At 45.0% G+C, this 22505-nt stretch overlaps 1 protein-coding gene across 1 annotated transcript in view; it reads right to left on the reverse strand.

The window, feature by feature from the left end:
* The window catches only part of PCCA (propionyl-CoA carboxylase subunit alpha), a 265701-nt gene that overhangs the window by 806 nt on the left and 242390 nt on the right, over nt 1-22505 (reverse strand). The window contains exons 22-23 of the mRNA XM_048933195.1: nt 11585-11725; nt 2158-2235 (exon numbers count right to left, since the gene is read on the reverse strand). Coding sequence (XP_048789152.1) covers nt 2158-2235; nt 11585-11725 — 219 coding nt within the window. The remainder of the gene's footprint in view (nt 1-2157; nt 2236-11584; nt 11726-22505) is intronic.

Below are 22505 nucleotides of genomic sequence, written 5' to 3' on the forward strand. Positions count from 1 at the left end.
GAAAACTTCACGAGATATACAAGAAACAGCTTTATTTATTTCCAAATCAATACCTACACAGCCAACCCAATTCCTGAGACTCATCTTTCAGGAGATTAAAGCAGTATGAGAGATACTCCTTTCTTTACAAAGCCAACGTTCAGCACATGCTGTAGCTCACTGGTGTCTCAGCCTCCCCAGTAGTTTCTGCCACGTGCTGGCAGTGGCCCTGCACTCCTCTCCCTGGCTGTGGCTTGCTCCCAGTTCCCTGCTAAACCACCTGCACAGGGTGAGCTCGGAGTGGACAAACCCACATTTCTACAACTATAAACAGGAAGGGGAATGATGAAGAAAAGGAATTCAGACAGGGAAGGAAAATGGACGCCCTCCAGCTGAAGGCAAACAAACTGAGATTCAAAACACAATTTCAGTGCATAAAAAAAGTGGGCTAACAGCCAATGCCAAACATCCCATTCCTGAGGAGGGGTCAGGCTCCTTTAGCACTCTGAGCTGTGGTTTTGCACTACAGAGAGGAGCAAAAATTTCTGTTTAGAAAGGACTAATTCACCAAATGGGGTTTTTATGTGCACAGTTGTGGGGAGTATTTATTAATTGGAGAAGGGCAAGCAGAATTGCAAGGAACACGTCATTGGGATGCAGCACACCTTGGTGGAAAGGAAAGGTTGAAGTGAAAAAATAAAGTGGAGGGAATGTGGCAGTAGCACTTCAGTCATAAATACTCACTGGTTAAAAGCAGTGGAGACAAAGAGCAGCAAGAAGGGGTTAAACAAAAGATGCAAAACTGAAAAATAAATGCTATACAATATTAATCAAGTGAGAAAATAAGTTAGGTAGGAATTAATGCATGAAAGAAAATAACAAAGTGTCAATGTCAGAGCAACAGGAGAAAGTACATTCTCCCTCCTGCCCCCTCCTTCATCTCCCCCTTGCATTTATTTCCTCAAGACCCAATTTTGCATGAGACATACTGGAAGAGGCAAGCCTTGGTCCAAGCCTTGGTGACAATTTCAGTGCCGTGCCAAATCATCCTTTCTTGTAAACACACAAACAGTCCTTGGCATAGAAACCCATCCTCAGATCTCAGCAAATCTTGCCAACGCCTAACCCGGCCTGCCCTGGAGTGAGGCTCCTTGCTGCCTCCCTCTGGGCTAATGAACCTTGCAAGATTTCTTTCTATGATCACTCTTACTATTCTCCTTAGCAAAATGGTCTTGCTTCAGGGAGAGCAGTGGGTCCAGAGATAGGCTGGGAAATGTGACATTAGGAGAATAAAAAAATCCAGATCTCCTGATGACTCTGCTCTCTCTCCCTGTGAAAAAGCAGAATCTGGCCGTGCCCAAGTGATGGCTTTAGGCTGTGCATTACAATTCAGCACAGGAATGCTCTGAGACCCCCTGCTCAGGGGCTGACAGCCCCCCCTACAGATGGGGTTTCTCCCTATCATGCAAACCTACCAAGTTCCCTGCTCAGAAAGCCAATAATTGAAAAAACCCACTCTTCTCATAGAATGATAGAATCACAAAATGGCCTGTGTTGAAAAGGACCACAATGATCATCCAGTTTCAACCCCCGTGCTGTGTGCAGGGTCGCCAACCACCAGACGAGGCTGCCCGGAGCCACATCCAGCCTGGCCTTGAATGCCTCCAGGGATGGGGCATCCACAGCCTCCTTGGGCAACCTGTTCCAGTGCCTCACCACCCTCTGTGTGAAAAACTTCTTCCTACAAAAATGCTTTCTATGCCTTCCTCTGAGTGGTTTGGTAAGATGAGATTGTTTGCCATTAATGAATTAACTAGCAAAGAGATCACTCTTCTTTAGCTGCTCACTGGAAATAGGGAATTTGGGAAAATGATCTGTAACACCTTTCAATTCAATGTGGCATTGTAACATCATAGAAAACAAATCATTTAGGAGAAAAAGAGTTATATGAATTTCTAAAGCCAGTAAAACTACTTCCTGCTGTGCTATCTACGGCTTGGAACTGCTTAACAGCATTCACAGCAGATGTAAATGTTAAAAATTAAAGATACCTCACTTCGAAAGACTTACAACAATCAGACTTAATTCCTTAACAACCAGAATCCTCCTTTTTTCCTTTTTAAATTCCATCCTATTTGACAAGCTGCATATGGTTTTAAATGACCCAAGGTAGCTTACCTTGCCTGTTTTAGCAGCGATCATACTGTTCTGCATTTTCATTGCTTCAATTACACAAATCTCTTGACCTTCTGAAACCTGGTAAAATTAAAGCGGTACAAAATGAGGAGAGAGGATTTAAAAAGCTCTAAGTGTGTATGGTTCTCTTAAAAAATAAAGGGATTATTTCATTAAACACTACAAGGCTTCCAGGGCGCAAGTCAAGTCAGCCAGTTACATACGGCCAAGACGCAAACCACTGCTGCTTTTGGCAAACGGGAGAAAAGGAATCACCTGCCCAAAGTCGTCCACCCATGCGAACCTGGACGGCCCCTCGCCCATCTCACACACTCAGCTCTAACTTTCACAGCTCGCATTTCACATCCGCCGCAGCTCGACGTCAATTAAATCCAGACCAAAATTTAATTTGCTCAGCCTCTGCTCTGCTTCCCTGGCACGGATCCCATGGATGCTAATCCCGGTGGGGAAGCCAGACGTTTCTTGGCACCTGTCCTGGGGAGTGCGGGCGGGAGGCTCTGGCCCTGCACGTGGCAGTATCCAGGGAGTGTGCTCACCACCAAAAACCAGGCCCCAGGGCTTACGGTGGTCCATGGGCTGCCTACAGATGAGGGCAAAAATACTCAATCCAGGATTTACCCCTCGTGTGAGCCGGGGATCCCCCAGCCACGTCATGGAGATGGTCGTGTATCATTTTTCCAACAGCAGTTTTATTGATGGGCTTTCTGGAGATGGAATGTGTTTGCTCCGGGAGCACTGCACAGTAACCAGATCCAGAAGGGTAACACAGAATCACAGAATCATAGGGGTTGGAAGGGACCTCCAGAGATCATCGAGTCCAACCCCCCTGCCAAAGCAGGTTCCCTACAGCAGGTCGCACAGGTAGGCATCCAGGCAGGTCCTGAACATCTCCAGAGAAGGAGACTCCACCACCTCCCTTTGTAACCAACTCTTTGACTACCGAAATGCCATCTCGAGCTCCAGGTGAGCGTTTAAGTCAGCAGCAGCATCAACTCAGAGGATAGTGCCAAAGACTCATGCTTTGTCCCTGGTTATTTACCTCTGTTCCTGCTCCCTGTCTTTGTCTGTCTCTTGCACACCTGCTCCTCTGCGCAGCCTCGCTCCCTTCCTTCCTGCTCTCCCTCTTCCTCCCCCTGCCTCACTGCTCAGCCTCTCTCCAGCCTGCTCTGAACTTCCAGACAGCTGTAAGGTTAACAGGAAGCTAGGAATAGCTATTTCAGTTTAAAAAAGAAGAGAAGACAAGAACGTTGGTTTGGTTTGGTTTGGTTTGGTTTGGTTTGGTTTGGTATAGGACCTTTCAGAAAGAAAGAAATCTGCCATCCTCTGGTTAAACTCTGCTAGCCAGGTGCCCCCGGGCTCTGGGGTTGCCGAAGACTGAGGTGTTGAAGAATGTGGATCTGAACTTGGGGGTGTAATTTCAAGGGCACAGGGAACTCTCCTTTTGAGTCCAGTGTGACTCAGGTTGTCAAACCACCATGGTGCACACGCATGTCCTGTAGCAACTGTCTGAACAGAGTTCTGAGAATACAGCTACTGGGAAAGTACAGAGTTGCCTTCATAGATCTGCAGCGCAGCAGTAGAACACCAGTAAACACGAGTGGCCACAGCATGGACATGTCTGTGAATTTGAATTTTTCCATTTCCCACCTTTCTCTACAACAAAAAATTTGTGTTTTACATACTACCTGCTGGGCTGATGACAAAAGGAATTGGTGTCTGGGAAGGAAATAATCCACCCAGCTAACAAACTATATAGCCAAGTAACTGGTAAACATCCCACAGTTGCACTGATTGAAAGGAAGGAGGCACTCTGAGTACACAGCACGTGTTAAAATGCTGTGTCAGTACTTGTGACAATGCGCAATTTGTTCCAAATTACTTTGGCAAAAGAGTCACTTAAGCCCAGAAGTTTAATTACCGTTCTTATGTTAAATCTTTGCAGCACCACTCATTGTGTTGCAGGGCAACAAATCCTAAAATGAGGCACTAGAAGCTGCCTCTTCTCTTTTTCAGCCTTTTGGGCATTGTCCAATTTCTTTCATTACATAATTGCACATATCCCTCTGCCTGTCATTTGGACTGTAAATGAAAGCCGCATTGATGTGTACAATTTCTTGCCTTCCAACTCACTTATCTAAGGATCTATCTGTCCGGTTTGTAAGGCGGGATTCTCTTTGTATGAGTTCCTTCTTTCAGAGAATGGTACATCACTGCAAACCACCGTTTCAGCGCAGAGAGGTTTCAGTGACGACTCAAATCTGTCAAAACAGGCAAATGGAAAGCAAACAGAAATCCTCTTGATGGGAGCTGGGTAAAATAGACGGGCCCTCTTTCTTTCCAGGGACTGCGCGATGTGCTTTATCTTTTTTGGGTGAGCGCTTTCCCCACTGAGCAATAGGGGATGAGGAGCAGAAGCTGAACCTGAGAAGCAGCACTGTTGCCCCGCTTGCATAAAGAAGCATAAAGGGCCGTGCATAAAGGGCATAAAGAGGAGGCGCACCCAGTGATAAGGCACCACTGCCAGGGATCTCCATGAGCACACAACACTTTTCTCAGACCTCTGTGCATCACCCGGTACGGACTTCACGATTGTGACAGGGCGTCTTCAGAGCGAGGCGTGGAAACTGCTCACAGGCCCCACAAGTCTTTCTGATAAACCCAATCAGAGCTGATGCACTTCCCCGCGCCCCGCCTAATTGCTGCAAAGTTTGCAGAGCTGCATCCCGCATCTTTCATCCAGCTCGCGGCGTCCTCTCCTTTGACACGGGGTCAGGGTTCACGTTCGCATCCGATGCTCCGAGTGGCCCTCATTAGGCGGCAGCCCGCCTCGCACCCAAATGAGTACGCTGGGAGGGGAGCTCGGCCCATTTACTCAGCAGATTTTAGCATGTTAAGGAGGCCCGAATGTCACACAGCATTGCCACGTTTTGAGGAGTTTCAGACATCTCCAGCTGATGATTAATTGTGAGTGATGGGAAATAAAATCCAGTAAAGCCAGCTGCTTGCCATGGTTGGCAAAATTACTATAATGGATATAGGCTGCCAATTTTCCAGTTTTACTGGCAAGTCTTCCAAGTGTAATTAAGGGAAGTTATAAATGATATGGAAATCTATCAAGTCCCATTTATTTTCAGAGGACTCCTTCCCTTGAGACTTTTATCTTCAAGCTTATAGTTTGCTTTGTTGTGCTAATGATTTAAACCACTTCTTATTTCTGATTAAAGCCCCCAGTATCCTCCGTAAGAAGTTAGATCCACTTTATTCGCGGGGATTTAAAGAGACAGAAACCTTTGTAAAGTTGTGTTTGCTAATGGCCCTCGCTCCCTGGAGCCACAACCGAGCGTCCTCCATCTTAGGCACTCTGCCACCATCGGGGTTGCTGTTTTCAGACAAATTTTGACAATTTGGAAAGATGCGATGGGAGGGGGAAAGTGGCAGGAAGGGAAAGAGGGACTAAAAATAATAGAATACAAAATCCCCCACCAACAAAAGCCCGAGGGCCCCCCAAATCCTAATGCCTCCAAAAACAAAGCTCGCCGAGGCCGCCCCAGACACCAGGCATTTAGCACGGGGTGGTGTTGCTCACTAATGTCGTTTGATTTGGAATAAAAGCATGAAAATGATGTGCAAAGGCCTAAAATTGGAGACGTAAAGGATGACTGCACAGTATTCCATTTCTCAATTTCATCCTTCAGAGCCACAAAATGGGGGTGATACAGTTACTGGATGAGATTTACAGTAACAGCTGTGGTCTTCCCACACAAGGGAGGACCTTCTAATGGGCTGAGGTCTGTTTTGAACAGACGGGGAGTAGCAAAACAAGGTTCCCTATTAAGGGTGTGCGGGAATATTCCTGATAAAGAAAGCGAGTGGTGGGAGTCAGATTGCTTTAAGAGACCCAAATCTCCCTTCACTGGCAAAAAACAGAGCTATTTTAGAAAGCGCTAACTGCTAAATAAATGAGAGATGCGTAAATGTAAGGGTTTGGTTTTGCCTTCATCTCCTCGCTACAAACTGTAAAGAATGCATAGGAACCAGTGCCAGGGGCATATGGCTTTCTCCTGCGCTGAACGTTCATACAAAAGACAGGTTCATCAGTCATTGGAGTATCTGGGTAAAAAATTAGCTCCTGATGGATGGTATTTAGAGCTTACCTGCTGCTCGTACATTACCAGGGAAACACGGGTTTCAAAGCCCACATGACATTAGAAAGTGCAGACCATGAAACACCCCACGTGCGAGCGGGTTGCGCTCCTAACGTCCGCCAGGTTACACAAAATCAAAAATAAGCTATTTAAACCCTCTGCCTAAAATTGGGCCCGCTGCAAGGAACCCTGGGTCAGCCCTACACAGGCCAATTAACGCACAGCATCTGCTGTATAGAAGCCGTGCATGAAGCACTTCCGAATGATTTCAGCAATTAAAAGAAAACTGTTTCCTGCCTGTTCTGACAGCAACTGTTTCAATGCAAGAGTGAGCACCAAATCATTGTGTGTGCAGCTGAAAAAATTGTCTGCTTTTTTTTTTCTTTCTTTCTTTTTTTTCCCCCCCCCCGTCTTCTGAAAAGGAGGTGGGAGGGATGAAGATTTCTTATGGAATCGGATCGTTCTTTTGTTGTCCGACATTCTGTGTTTTTCTGCCAAATTAGACAGAAGGCTCCGAGGGTTTACGGGGCCCTCTACAGTATCACCTTCTGGTGCACTGCGGCTCCCTAAAAAGGCGGATCGATATCAGCCCTGCTGATTTGCCTGCAAAAGTGAAAATCCCTCAATTACATTTTGAAGACCATTACATTTAGAACGCAGGTGCTCCGCTGATGCATAACATTTTAAGGCTCTCAGATCCAAAGGAAAAAAAAAAAACAAAAAAACACAAAAAAACAGTGATGGCTCTAAACAGAAAGGATCTTCCATTTGCTTAAAAGCAAAGGGGGAATTGGATTTTATGGGTATCTTCTTTCCAAGCTTTGGGGAGTCACCGGTAAACAACCCCTGTGATTTCCATTACACTGAGTCCTCTGAGTGAAAGGGACAATGCCAGACTGTGCCACAGGAAATCCAGCTACCCTGGCTTGCATGCTTCTGCAAAATAATCACAAACACTCATTTGCACCCATGCCAAACCACTGCACAGCAACTAGGTACGCATTTGCTGTGTAAAAACCCTTACTAAAATTGGGGGTTGTTTATTTGTTGTCTAAGTTCAGCTCACACTGGTATCATTCCCCTTCTGTTCCATTCTTTTGCTCTGACTTGTTGGCATTGAGCATCTAACAAGAAAACAAATTGAGGGGAACTGGATGAGCAGCAATTGAAATTCCTTGACGTTGCCCATCACCATGTAAAATAATTAGTGCGGGCCTTCCCTTCATTCCAAATTAACTTTGAAAACAGGAGCTACAGAGTCGCAAAAATAATTAGCAGCAATTAATACACTTGACAAATCATTATCAACCTTTTTTTTTTTTTTTTTTTTTTTTTTTTTTTGCAGCACTCCTTTCAAGAACGAATTTGCAGATAGCACGTCCCAAATGTTGTGACCCCTGATTAACCCGAGGTCAGTGCTGGCCCCCTGACAGCAACCAGCACCGGCCATTGCACTCCCACTTATCCCAAACACACGTCCCCGCTGCCACTGCGACCCCCAGGCACCGGGGGAAGCGATACAGGGCAGCACGCCTCCAGGGGGATGCTCGTGCTGCTTAGTCCCAGCAACGCCATGCTCCCAACACATCTCAGCCATGGCTGAAGAGTTGCTTGGCTTTCCAAAAGGCAATAAATCCCCCCAAAATAGAAGCCTATGATTTCTTTTCCAAAGAAGTTAGCATTTTCCCCCAGGGAACCTGATCTAACGGCGGTGTCCCTGTTCATTGCAGGGGAGTTAGACTAGATGGCCTTCAAGGGTTCCTTCCAACTCTAAGGCTTCTGTGATTCTATGAAGAAACTCAAGCAACGCTGACTATTTGTACTTCTGCATAGGGACAGCAATTCATTCTTAATTACTCAAACACAAATCTTAGGCTGTGTAATTGCACAAAGATACAGAAGAAAAATCTTTTTGTCAAATATAAAAATCACACTAATGCTATTGTAGCAACTTTCAATGCAACCACAGCAAAATTACTCGAAGCCTTGAGTTACAGGAGTGGGGAAACACATGAATGCTTTCCTTCTTGAAATTTCCCATGAAAATGCTTTCATCTCCTGTTTACCAATAGAGTGCATTTTTCCCAACAAACACATACACACAAATCACTTATTAACTAGCATTATAAAAAAGACATCTCTTCCTGACCATTTTTGGACACATTTATGTATATAAATATGAAACCATTACTTACATCCATTTTTACACTTTTCCCTGGTTGTTATCTATGTTTATAAATTCCTACCACTTGGATTACGGGGTGAGATAAGAAAGAGGCATTTTATTTAAACCTGAAGGACTGAAGGGCAAACAATTCTTAAAGCAGTGCACACCTGGCTCATAGCAACTCTATGCAGCTCTACCTTTTCTTCCGCACGTTCAGAAATTAGGAAGCATTTGGCATGACTTTGCTTTCCAGCAGCAGAGGTCAAGTGAAATGGATCTCTTCCCACAGCAAGAACCTACTACTTTTTCTGGGCTCGGGAAACAGAAAATTTTGTGGAGAAGGCATTTTTCTCTATTTGTCTGAAGAATAACAACTGATAAATCGGGAGAGAGGTTGAATGCAGTTGAAAGTGCCTTCCTCGGCAGCTTTGAATGTGTGGAGAGTGTTCAGGACGTTACGCAGCTCAAAATGCAGCTCTCAAGTTATCACCACTCAAATTCCAAAAGACAGAGTTACCTTACTGGCAAGAAGAGAGGAAATCTAGAAATCTAGACCAAAATAATTAACTTCTCTTTTTTCGGCTGTAGAGGTACGAAGATTAAGTTATGATGGAGCATTTGTCCAGAGGTGCTTTCCTTCTACATTTGGAGGAGGGGGGAAAAAAAGCCATTAATGTGAATGAGGCCCTCGGCGCTGTGTTGGCCTATTGACCAGTGCTGGGCTTAGCAATGCCACCTGTTCCACCCGATTTAATTACGACAGGAAAGCGACCAACGAAGACACACAGCTAAAAGTAAACACAAAACTAAGAAAAGCAAAGCCTACAGTCATGGGTCAAAATAGAGTAAGGACCACAAGGCTGCTGGGACAGCCCAAGGCTTGCTCTGTGGCAAGCAGTGCTCACAGCGATCTGCTGAAACAATAAACACACAAATACCCCTTCAAATTGATATTTCCTACATAACCTCACTGCGCCATCAGGAAGGGTGTAAGCTCAGTTGAAGTCTTTTGCCCTAAATAATGTTAACCTTCTTTTTGCTCCTCCAGATTTCGGATTGTTTTGTTGTTGGTGTGCTTTATGCTTCTGTGTGGCTGCACTGTGCTTCCAGGAATAACTGAGTGACAACTAATTGCAGCCCTCCGATCGCACGAAGAAAAAGAAAGAAAGTAGAAAGTAACGAAAAAGCTGAAAAATTGGCAGCATGGCAAGTTCTGCTTCTCTCTGAATGACAACAAGCCCTTCCCCACTGTGCTCCTAAGATCTACAGATCATCTTACAGACAAAAGAAAATAAATTCCTTGCATATGCACTGTCTTCTGGCAGAAGTGAATTGAAAACTGCCTATCAGAGCAGCTGGAGGGAGGGTGCTCACACAATCCTCCACCAGCCCCAAGTATTCTTCACCAGCAGCAGCCAAACGAGAGCACTGTACTTGAAGGAAAATTATGCATCAAGCAAGGAAAATGAACACAGAGAGCGGCATCACCTCTCCTCTGGTTAAGGATGCGCAGAGAGGGGCTCCCAAACACCTCATGCTTTACCTGGCTGGGTGCGCTGCCCTGTAGCAGAGCCACAGGCACTGAGTGAGAGCCATCCATCCACAGACATCTCTCACCAGCTGCTCCTTCCCTGTGGCAGAGATGGTGTGAGGAGAGCGAGGCCACCTGGTGCTGCCCACTGGACAGCTGTGCAGAGCCAAGGTGTGCTCTGAGCCACGCTGCTTACTGCACAGAACCATGCCACTCTCATCTCCCTCGCTCCCTTTTTCTTTTTTTTGTCCTTTTTTTCCTTTTCTTTTAATGTTTTGACACGAGTCCTGAAAAGGAAAAATGTAAGCAAAACCCTTTTCGATAAGACGAAATGTGTTTTTGCAATGAAAACACCAAGGAGCTCAGGTCAGCAGAACACAGATTACGCTGTTCCCATGCTCCACCACTCAGTGCCTCCAGCAAGAAGCTGCAGGAGGGGAGAACAGGAAAACATCCCCACATGTTATTTAGCAACTTGTGCTCTGATGCTTGTGGGTCTGTGGAGGCAGACTCAGTTAGTTAACATCCCTTTGGCTCTGACCTCCTTCCCCACTGGTTCCATTCCTTCAAAACAACACAGAGCATTCTTCAAGAGAAAGATGCAACACGTGGCAGATTTTATTCCTTCCCAAAACAAGGCATAAATATCAGCCTATAAAAAGGCTCCAAATCCTTCCCTTCCAAATGTTCCCCTCCACTCCCCACAAAGAACTGGTTGCTGCTGCTCCCCGTCCATCAGCCCTAATTGAATATTGCTGCTTTTAAAGGTGCAGACTGGGTGTGTGTGTGCACATATCTGTATGGCTGTATGTGCACAAATGTAAGGCAGATAGCTGAGTGTCATTTGAAGGAATTTCTCTCTTGATAATATTTCCTCTATTGCTTTTCATGGTTACAAGAGATCCATTCAAGGGCCCCAACCTTAGAAATGATGTTTGATACAATGAATGCAATATAAAGCTGAATATGAGGAAGTAGTTACACGCAGTTCTAAAACACTGCGTTTCCACTTGTTTCCAGCTCAGGGCCAGGTAGGGAGCACTGGGAATCCCCAGGACAGCAGCAGTCTGTTCTGTTACCCTTCAGTATGTCAACTTCATCCTTTGTGCAGGACAAGGGAATTCCCGTAGGAGAGCAGGAATTCTCAGTTCAGAAAAGCCACAACTCATGAAACGCTACCAAAACCCAAGAAAACACTTATGCTTTATCCCTTGTGTTTAGTAATATTTTGTTTCATGGCAGAAAAACCAGCAACCCCATGTTTCTGCCACTAACTGCACATATAAACACGTATTCACATGCACAGGTATGTTTTTCCCCTTTTCAAGGCACAAAACCAATCTAGAGGTTGTACTGCAAGCTGTGGACCTGTAGCCAGCCAAAAACATCCCTTTTAAACCTGAACAGTTCCTCCTTTTATCATTTAAATGAAAAACAAAGGAAAGCTTTCAGCTTTACTCCACAGGTGAGGTTAGAACCCCTGTGACCTGCAGTTTCAGCTGCACCACGGAGAAATTTGTGCAGAATATATAGCAAAAACACAGACACATAGATCCCATCTCTTACCATGTCTCCGGGCTTGACAGAAACAGCCACCACTGCTCCAGGCATGGGCGACCGCAGGATGCTGGAGGTGTCCTCTGCTGCTTTCTCTGGCATGTACTTGCTCAGCTCTGCTGCAGCCTTTGTCAGTACTTGCAATTTGTACTAAAGGACAGAAAGAGTAAAGGGTTTAGCACGTTGTACCTCCGTGGATTCCAGTGAACAAGCCGCACTGTTTGGCAGCGTGTTTCTGTAGAATACATCTGTTATCTATTCTTTGCTGGAGTGCCCAAAAATCGCTGCTTGAAATCCTTATTTGGTTTCATTTTCAGGATGTGGAAAGAGAAATACGTGACCCTAAACAGCAACGAAGAGCACAGAAAAGGAAATAATCAAATGCAGTAAAGAAATGTTGGGTTCATTTTCCAAAGTGGGAGTGCAGAGGGGAGACACGAATGTACCAAACACTAACATCCTTGTGCCCACTGCATGGTAACGTTGATGGATAAGAACTGTGGCATTCATTTCCAACACTGCGTCCAATTAGAAACTGACCCTTAGGGACACACAGACAGGTTTTTAGTGTTGATTTTTAAATAAACGTGATGAGTCTTAAATACTGCTTTTATTTTTTAAGCTTTTCTTCTGATCATGCACCTAAGCTTTGCAGAGAATAACTTGTTTAGCATTTCAGATTGGAACGTAATAACCAATTTCCCTTCCAGTTTCCATGCACAAGTAGAGGGATGGAATACTTTGGTGGCACTGAATCTATTTTATCCGTAATAAAAATCATTTGGCAGTCGTTATTTGCCTTAAGACATAGAAGAGCATTTCCTCTATCATGCTTACTACAAAAATGGAAAACAGCACTGAGCCCCAGTTGCCCAAGAGCATCCTCCAAACAAAACACTTCGGAAAACACCCTGGTGTGTGCACTCGTCGAGCTCCAGGCTTTCAGCTCCTAAAAACTTGAACGCCTTTGGCAATTCCCCGATGCAGCTCCCCGGGCACATCGCGGAGCCCGTGCAGATGAACGCGGAGATCGGCAGATGGCAGCAGGTCTCTGCGCTACGCCGTGCCTCGCCGAGCGAAGCCGGCACCGCGCTTCTCCCTAATTTAAACAAAGGTTTTAATCGGCAGCGTCGGGTGAGGCGCATTTACAATTCAAATGCGCATTTTGCTGATGTAAAGTTCAACACCTCGCTTCGAACAGTATGTTTTCTTCCGAAACAATTAGCTATTGTTTTATTAGCAATAAAACGTCTTTACTTCTCATTTTTGCACCGACAGAAAAAATCCGATTCCCTTATGGCGAAGGTAAAGGGGCCTCTGCCTACGGAAGCAGAACTGCGCGTTTGGAAATGCCACCACAAGGAGATCAGTTAGGCAGTGACAGCCCTAAAAAGCAGCTTCCAAAGCCCAACCAAAACAGGGTCGCGGGGGACCATCATCCCCAAAACGGCGTGAGAAAAGCTTCTATTTGTGATGGAAAAGCAAAAAAGGCGGTCAAACAAACCACCCCGGGTAATGCAATGGATGCTACAAGGATACTTCCTGCAGCAGGGAAGGTGCCAGGACCCCTTCCCAAACCCACGCCCTGGTTACCATGGTTAGGACACCGTAACGGGCAACACCATTTTGTATGCAGAAAGCTGCTCCAACCCGCAGCCTCCCGCAGGCACATCGCCGTGCTGCTGAGGTCTGTGGAACTTGTATTCCCAGAACCAAACCACGCTCAGCTCTCCCCGCACGCGTAACGATGCTTGGTGGGCGTCCTGTGGTTTCCTTCCCTAAAAGTACAGTGCATGTGCCATGTGTGTGCACGCGTGTGCATGTGTGCACGCCTGCACGGATGCTGTGTGAGAAGGGAGGCTGCCCAGAGGAGATCTGATGACAGAAGTTGCAAATAGAACTGCAGCGGCGTGACAAGTCAAATAATAACATCTTATCCGTGTTTCTTCACTGCTGAGTGTCTGTTTTGCAATCACGACACACAAGTGTCTGCCAGCTTCTGAAGGATACGATCCTTAAGTGAAATTGCCGTGCAAATAAAAGCTTTTTACTCCTATTAAAATTCGTCTGAGTCATAAGTGGCACGGAAAAAAAGCTCGCTGAGCGTATTCTGCTGTCAATCTAATAAACATTCTGTGCAGAGGGACTATTTATCAAAGATAAATTGTACTTAAAAGTCCTTCATTAAATCTATGGGGGGGGATATAATTGCACCAAATTGCACAGTTTCAGTATCCGTGGTTGGTGTCTTCTTTGTACTCGGAGTTTGAAAATACAACAAAAAAAGAAAAAGGAAGAAAACAGAAATAAGTAAGTCAAATTCATGGGCTGCGTCGCTGCCTCACGCAGGAGACAATTCCGATACGATACCAAAGGGTTCTGTGTGGATGCCATTTCGTTTTTCAGCCACTAACAGAGACAGACATCACCGCTTCTGGGCTGCCCGATTTCAAAATGTGAGCTCCAAGGGAGAGCTGAACCTTCTGCCTTCAGCTGGACCATGGCATTTTGCACAGACCCCCCCCCCCCTGCACTCACAGCCCACAGCAGAGGGGGGAAAGCTGCGTCCCTCGGTGAGCTGCACTGCAAAGCCCAGCTCTACGCAGCAAGTTGAAACCTCCCAACCAAACATTGTTTTCACTGTCTTTATAATTTTCGTATCTCTTGGATTCCTTTCTCTGCAGGGCTCCTGCTTTGCTTGGAGGGAGATGTGAGAGCCCGGGCACTCAAAGCTTTAAAACGCAGCTCTTTGTTATTGATGAGCTGTTCTTTTTCTTTTTGTATTTGTTTATTGTTCTTCGGTCTGTTTGGGGGATAAGCAAGTTACTGTAATCAGAAAGTAAAAAATAACAACAGTAAACTTCTCGGGGAAGGGCCCTTTTTGGCACAGTCGGTACACAAATGACTTTTGCTAATATAAAAAGGCAAAGCAGCAAAGAAAGGTTCCTTCTCCAGGACTGCCTTTGATGTACCCCTGCTGCCGACAGCCCCAGCAGCCACCGCACAGCAGCCTTTTGTGAGGCTGTTCCCCACCTCTCAGGGCATCTCTCACCTCCCCGGGGGCTGCTGTGGCTGTGGGAGACCACGGTGCCCTGGGGAAGCCACAGCAATGCCACCGCCATTGAGAACATCCCCATCTTTCTCCATTGCGCGATTAACACTGCTGCCGTACTGATCTCCTACATCAAGTAGGTGAGAAGCAGAGCAGCTGCCATTGAAGAGGTGGCCAGGGCACACCTGAACCTCATTTTTACTTAAAAATGAGTTCTGTTCCTTGTACAGATGCAGTCCCCTTGCTGGGTATAACAGCACACTGCATTGCCTTCAGTGAAATGCTCCACACTGCGCTCTGTTACAACTCACGTTAGTTTATTAAATATGATCTTCCCCATACACCTGAAACTCATGTCTCCAGAAGCTGTAAATGTTCAAACTCCATTGGAGATTTTATAGAGCAATCTAATGTATCAGTGGCCATGTGTTATTACGACATTGTTTGGACTGCAGACCAGATGTGGATTTTCAGTGTGCTTTCCCTAATGCTCAACCATGTTTTCCAAATGTCTGTCATTCTTGTGGTCAGAGGGGTGAAAATCCTATGCAGCTCACATTTCAGCACAGAAACTGCTGTGCATCTTAATTATTTTCAGTAATCTTACAGTGTCATTTTTGGAACCAATGACATTTATTAACTGTGGCCACACAATTCCCATTTATCATTCCTAATCGGTCTCCCATCTCAAGTCACTTAACTGTTGTCACCTTGAGTTTGACCACTGCAGACCCATGAGGAATATGCCATGCAGTATTCATTCATGAAGATAATAAGAAGCAGTGTTCCAGAGCTGAATACAATGAGCTCACTGCCTTTTTTTTTTTATTATTAATTGTTCTGCATTTTAACATAGGAATCAGCTACAGCCTGGCTTACATTTCCACCAGGGCATTATGAGTTGAACTTGATGGTCCTTATGGGCTCCTTCCCAAGTGGAGCATTCTGTGATTCCATTATTTGAAAAGGAGAGTGGTGTATTTATGCCATACTGCACAGGGTGCTGGGCATCACCTTATTTCAGAGGCTAGGATTCTCTGCTCAGAAAAGATCCATCCATGGGGCACTCTGCAGATCGCAGGGGCTTTCTGCTGGCTGCACATTCTACAGCTGATATCAGCAGGGTGGTGATGAGAGCTGATGCCAGCATCTGCATGGGATAATGGCACCAAAAGAAGGAAGGAAAGAAAGGAGGAAATAAAGAAGAATGAAAGAAGAATCACAGAATCACCATGGTTGGAAAAGACCTACAAGATCATCCAGGCCAACCGTCCACCTATCACCAATAGTTCTCACTAAACCATGTCTCAACACAAAATCCAAACATTCCTCCAGGGTTGGTGACTCCACCACCTCCTTGGGCAGCCCATTCCAGTGCCTGACCACTCTTTCAGAGAAGTAGTATTTCCTCATGTCCAGCCTGAATCTCCCCTGGCTTGAAGCCATTCCTTCTAGTCCTATCACCAGTTACATGAGAAAAGAGGCCGACCCCCAGCTCACTACAACCTCCCTTCAGGTAGTTATAGAGAGCAGTAAGGTCTCCCCTGAGCCTCCTCTTCTCCAGACTGAACAATCCCAGCTCCTTCACTGCTCCTCACCAGCCCTGTGTTCCAGACCCCTCACCAGCTTCATCGCCCTTCTTTGAACCCGCTCCAGGGCCAGAAGGGAAGAAAGAAGGAAGGTAAAAGGAAAGAACGAAGGAAGGAAAGAAGGAAGGAAAAAGGAAAGAACGAAGGAAGGAAAGAAGGGAAGGAGGAAGGCCGGCCGGGAGCAGCTCGCCCGCACACGGCTTTGACAACTCCATCAGCGCAGTCTCAAGGCGGCTGTCAATCAGGATGCATCATTTACTACAACAGCACACGGCGGATTCTCCCGACGAGCCGCCTGACAGCCGCAGTACAGCTCTATCCCCCGGCCGGCTGTTTACCACGCCGCGGCAATTAGCGGCGATGCAACAGGCGGCGGTGCCGCCCGGCCCCACCGGGCCGCGCTCGGCTCCATCTCGCTTCACGGAGAGGCGCTGCCCGACAAAGGCGCTGCGCTCCGCGGGCCCCGCGCTCAGACAGGGCTTCATTTGCAGCCATCAGTAATTAGATTAATGGCGCAGCGCCGCACAAAGCGGGCCCACTTCACATCAGATAGCGTATGAATTAGGACAAACACTTATTTCAATTCCAGGCAGAGAAAGCGGTGACGGGGGTATTTAGCATACCCTTTATGGTGGAATGAGATGTTAATTGTGTACCATTACCTCTAAACTGCTTGCTTGTTGTATAAATCACTGTGCTAATTGATGCAGAGAGAGAAACGTAGCCACAGGCAAGAAAGCGACGGAATGAGAGCTGAAGATGGCGGATAAAGGATTATCGGGGAAAACCATATGGAGGTGGGCTCCTTTGAAAGCTGCCCACGAGCGGTGCTTCTGCGGACCGAGGGGAAAGGGCCGCGCCGGTGGGCAGGGAAAATGAGAGCGCTGACATCGGGGCTAAAGAGAGACCCTTAGGGAGGGGGCCGGGGCACACAGAAAACTGCATTATGTCCGCGACGAGCAAATCGCTGGAAAATCCCCTCCTCAAGCAACAGGGGAGAGCTCCTCAGCAGCAACAAGTAACCCTGTCTGCAACACGACTGGCAGAAGTACGGGACCAAATCACAGACTCATAGAATCGTTAAGGTTGGAAAAGGCCACTAAGATCATCCAGTCCAATCATCAACAAATGGTGCAGGTGGGCTTGTAGCTGTTTGTCATCGCAAAAAAAAAGAAGTGTTGTAGCCATTCATAACTACATTTTCCGCTGCCATCTGAAACAGTGATGCTATGCTGACCAACACTTCTGTGCACACTCGCTACCACACACACACGGGTTGCAGCTTCCTGCTCCAGGCAGATGGGACAGACTGCACCACAGCACCTATAGGACCCTTCCTCCTGTCAGCTCTGGTTGAAGACCATCAATTGAGTCAAGGCCACCGGGAGCCTGGGGGGGGCAAAAAGGCACAGCAGACATACAGCATGCCTACCTGTTTTTTTTGACAAAGGTGGCCAAGAATGGCATTACATAAGGAAGAAGAGCTTCAGTGCCATCCTGAGCATCCCACTCAAGGAGGACAAGCCAATTTAGCAACACGCTCCACCAGTGAGCCACATTCCTTCCTCTTACATACACAGCAAATCTGTTCGGCAGACATGTCTCTAGATCCAATACCACTATATTCTATGGTATTCTGCAACATCACCGCACTATCAGCCAGCTCACACTTCCCATCTGCCCCCAAGATTACTATATAAACCTTTTTCTTAAGCTCCTTGTTCAGAAAACTTCATTGAACTTAAGACTTATTGATCACTACTAGCTTCCTATTTTGATCGCTAATAAAAAGCCAAGAGAAAATGATAGTAACTAAAATGCTATCTGACATTCTGTTCCAAGAAAATCCATGACCCTCCACAACATGGTAGTTTAGGGTGAATGGTAGCTTTTAGCAATGAGCTCTAAGATCTTAGCACAGAAATAAACTTCTCAAAAATAAAAGGCATCTTCCCCTTGACTGTTCAATCTCTACTGTTCTTCAGTGTTTGATATTGCCTTAGCTTAGAAGAGCAAAGACATTGCATTGTACATCCCAGATATCTCACCATCCTAAGTTTAATTAAAGAGACCGGCGTATTGAATTTTCTGACCTTATTTTATAATTTATTTGGGCAGCCAGTTGTTGCTGGGGGGGTAGCAGTGGAGTTCAAAGTGTTGTTGCAGTGCTTATTGACCTTGGTTCCCAAAGAAATGCACGTAACTGATGTATATGTATGTGTATCTATGTACATAAGGGAGGGCTTGGGGGAGGACAGTTACGAGCTACAAACAAAGCAGCGCTAATGTACAAATTACTGCTTCCTGCTAAATCCAGTGAACAGCAGAAGAGAATCATTTATTGGTTGACAAAGTGCTTCAATTAATTTGAGGGGAACCTTTAAATGATTTCCAACACAATAAACCAAACAGGAGCAAACAGAGCGACGTTAAAGACTGCATTCACTGTTCTGAAATGATGTTTAGAGTTCGGCGGTTCAGATTTTGGTCACCAGACATAAAGCCTGCGGATTATCCTCCCGTATCACTGGAGCTTACAACTTTATGGAAACATTAGATACATTTGGCCAACCAAAGGGAACTCTGAAATAGAAACAAATGCCAGCAGAAAAAAAAGAAAAAAAAAGAAAAGGTGTGTTGACTACTTTGAAATAACACCTCCCAAGTGTACAGCTAGTTGACATAAATGGAAACGCGCTGAGGAAAAGAGCTGTGAAGCTGTGTAACAGTCCTGTTCCTAATCATTAATCACTTTTTTTTTAGACCATTTAAACTAGCCCATTAGAGCCTGCAGCAAAATGCCAACACTCCCATCACTTGCATGTCAGCAGCGCTGGTGTTAACAGGAGAAAATATATGGTTCCTATGGCTGTGCCCCGGTTCTACAGCATTTGCTACCTTTAATTGAAAAAGGCAGTTAAACGCAAGGTAAATCATTCAGCTAGCTAAGCTGTTTAATAACACATAATTGATAATGTCAATATGTTACAGTGACATAATGCATCACTTTCATCACTCTTATGCTTCAAATACGGTCAACTCATACTTAAAACGTTCACTTTATATCTGCTATTTAATGAAAAACCCAGTGAGAACTGCCTTGAGCACCATGTGTGGAGCATACGCACGACACACACCGCTACCCTGGCTGATCTGCTGTTGGGCTGGAAACAGGCTCCTGACACAACACTTACAACTCCGTGCAAATGGCTTAGTTATATCATTAGCTGCTTGGGGGTTACACATTCAAACCTGCTAAATAAGCAATATGCTCTGGAGTAGGAAAAAAAATGTTTCCGATCGACTGTGTACAGACTGTGGTTAAACATGACATTAGACAGAGCAGTAGATTTTAATGCACATTAATTAACAACTCTTAATTTGATTTTTGCAAGTATTTTAAATAGGCCTGTTTATTCTGTAACCAAGAAAAGTAGCCACAGCCAAGTACCATTCAGTTCTCACTGAGAAGTAGAGAGCAGCAGCTGGTTACAAAATGGGACTTTTTTTTCCCCAAAGTATCCACACAATTCCCACCCCCATTTCTCACCCGCGACCTGGAGTTTGCTGTACAAGGAGGAGAACTACACAGACATGCAGCTAATGATGTTTGCAATGAACTGCAGTGGCCACAGGCAACTACAAAGTTGCTTGTATATTGCTTAATTAATTAGAGTAAAACAATTTTACAACAATAAACTCCATTGACAGTGAACTGCACAAGGCTCACAAAGGTAACCTGGAGAGCTCCATTTAACTAAGTCTGGTTTAACCAGAGGCCTCAGTGACTAAGGTAACTCGGAGAAAGGGAAAAAAACAATAAGGATGCTCAATACCATAATATCAATTAAATAGCAATGCAACACCTGCAGGATGTTTACCATTTGTCAAATTTCAGGTTGAATATTAGGAAAAATAGAGTGGTTGGGCCTAGGGAGGTGATGGAGTCACCATATCTGGAGGTGTTCAAGCATGTCGATGTAGCAGAGAGACACGGTCAGTGGGCATGGTGGGGATGGGCTGATGGTTGGATTAGATGATCTCAGTGGTCTTTTTCAACTTTAAAGGGTCTATGACTCTGTATAAATTCAGAAGTTATTCAGTGAGTTCAGTGAGGAAGTACTTCTGACTCAGGGCACAACACGTCCCTTTCCAGAAAAAGAAACATTAAGAGTGAGATTGGTCAAATGTCAAACAAGTGCTGATTAATTCCCACATGCCATGGCCATGGATTAATACGTTTGATTCCTCATCTCTTTAAGCTTAGCTCCACTTTTGGCGTTTGCTTAAGTGGAAGAAAAAGCAGAGTGCAGAATCCTTCACTGCGAGAGTATTAATGGTAAAGAACATTTAGATAGTTCTCACGTTGCACAGGCTGTGAAGATGGTTTTAGTCTGTACACTTTATAGGGAGAAATTACAGAGCAAACTGCATTCTTTCACACTTTACGAAGTTTTCTAGCAGTTGGGCAAGCCCTGGTTAGAGCTTGGTCTGTTCATTTGCCTTGGAGTGCTTCCAAACACTACTTGGTAAGCCACAGCATCTTTCTGTTTTGTTTTGTACAGCAGGTAGCACAATGACATCTACAACTAGAGAAAAATATGTGCAGGAAGCCAAGGCTTTTTTATAGCAATTTGGTGCAGTCTACAAAGCCCTCTGGACTGAAGTATGGATTTAGGTAAACTAACAAATGAAACCCCTAGAACTTCGACAAGCCCAGGTGCATTTTCAGGCTTTTGCAAAGTCTGAATTCGAAACAGGAGTCTTTTGCCAGCTGTGAAGGGAAGCTGTGAGAAAGAAATTACTATGTTTATGAGAACTCAACCCATCAAAGATGCTGCAGCTTTACATAAGCTGTGTGCTAATCTCATCTGCACCTCTTCCTGCCAGACAAACTGCATTCACATTACTGCAGTTAAACAGGCCAGTGATTGATTTAGGAGTTTTAGTAGCATTACTGCTCATGTCAGAGACAGACAGACTTTAAACTCTGGATGTGCTTCTGTCCTAGACTTGTGTTTGTAAACAGTCCTACTGACTTCATGGTCTCACCCAAGATACTTCACTGAGAACCTTCAGCTCAGTCAGAACCGAGTTGCTACACAGCCTTTGAATGTGGACATATCTGCTCATACGCACATATTTCAAATGTGGTTGAAAAATAAAACCTTCATCCTTGCCATCTTCTGTAGAATGGGGCTGCTGATAAACTTCTAAATATTGCAGGCAAAATGCGCTTTACTTTTTCTTTTTAGGATGCTTATTTTATATTTCTGAGGCAAAATAAATAATTAAGAAGGCTGATTATGAAAATCCTAACCTCTCCATGTTTATAGTATGTAAAAAATATATATTTTTTATGTTTCTGAATTATTCTGCTTAGTAATGACTATGAAAGCCTCAGTGATGATGCCCGTACAGCATCCTACCTGCTTTCCTTCATTGCATTTCCAGGAATCATTGGATGGCCTTAGGATTTATATTGTCTAAGCTCAGTAGTTCAGAAATGTCATCCCATTTCTGATGATGAGCAGCACTACTAACACAGGAATTAAAATGTCCTTTTTACATTATATACTAGTGCCTTTACAATTCAGGCCTCATACGACAATCATTATTAATATCTTAGAGCTAGATCCAACAAAAGACTTCCATACCTAAAGCAGGTCACTTGGCAGAGCTGAAGCACCTACATCCAAAATGGCAACGGAAACCCCTGATAACCTGCCCCTGAACACTATAGGTACTTATACACTAACCTCCTTTCTAGATCAAAACACCACAGAACAGAGTTGCTGCACCTCCTCAGGACCACACAATATATCCACTTCCTCTCCTAAGCCCAGGTGTGACACCAAAATCAGGAAAGCAGGGACAACTTCTGCTCCAGGGGCTATTTCTACATTCTTCACTAAACTGACATTGTGTATCATATATAAGCAAGAGGAGAGGACAGAAGAGGGGAGGGGAGGAAAAATACGAGATCAAATGGATACTAAAATTGAACGAAGAAAATTCTCAAAAGCCAGCATTGTATTTTCAGCATCAAGTATTTGTGTAGTTAATTACATTCCTTAAGCGTGGAGCAGCTATTTTTAAAATAAATAAATTAACAGGTTTATAAATGTTTCACTAGCACAAATTCGAAGTTAATCATTGCCAAATATTCATTCAGCAATTTACGACATTGCCACAAAGAAGCATTCATGCAAAAGGATTGGGTAAGAAACGAATCCTGGGAGGTATTTGTCAGTAAACAACAACATTATGCAGTAGATTTGGGAGTGAG

Source organism: Lagopus muta, chromosome 1, assembly GCF_023343835.1.
Source record: "Lagopus muta isolate bLagMut1 chromosome 1, bLagMut1 primary, whole genome shotgun sequence".
Classification (NCBI taxonomy): domain Eukaryota; kingdom Metazoa; phylum Chordata; class Aves; order Galliformes; family Phasianidae; genus Lagopus; species Lagopus muta.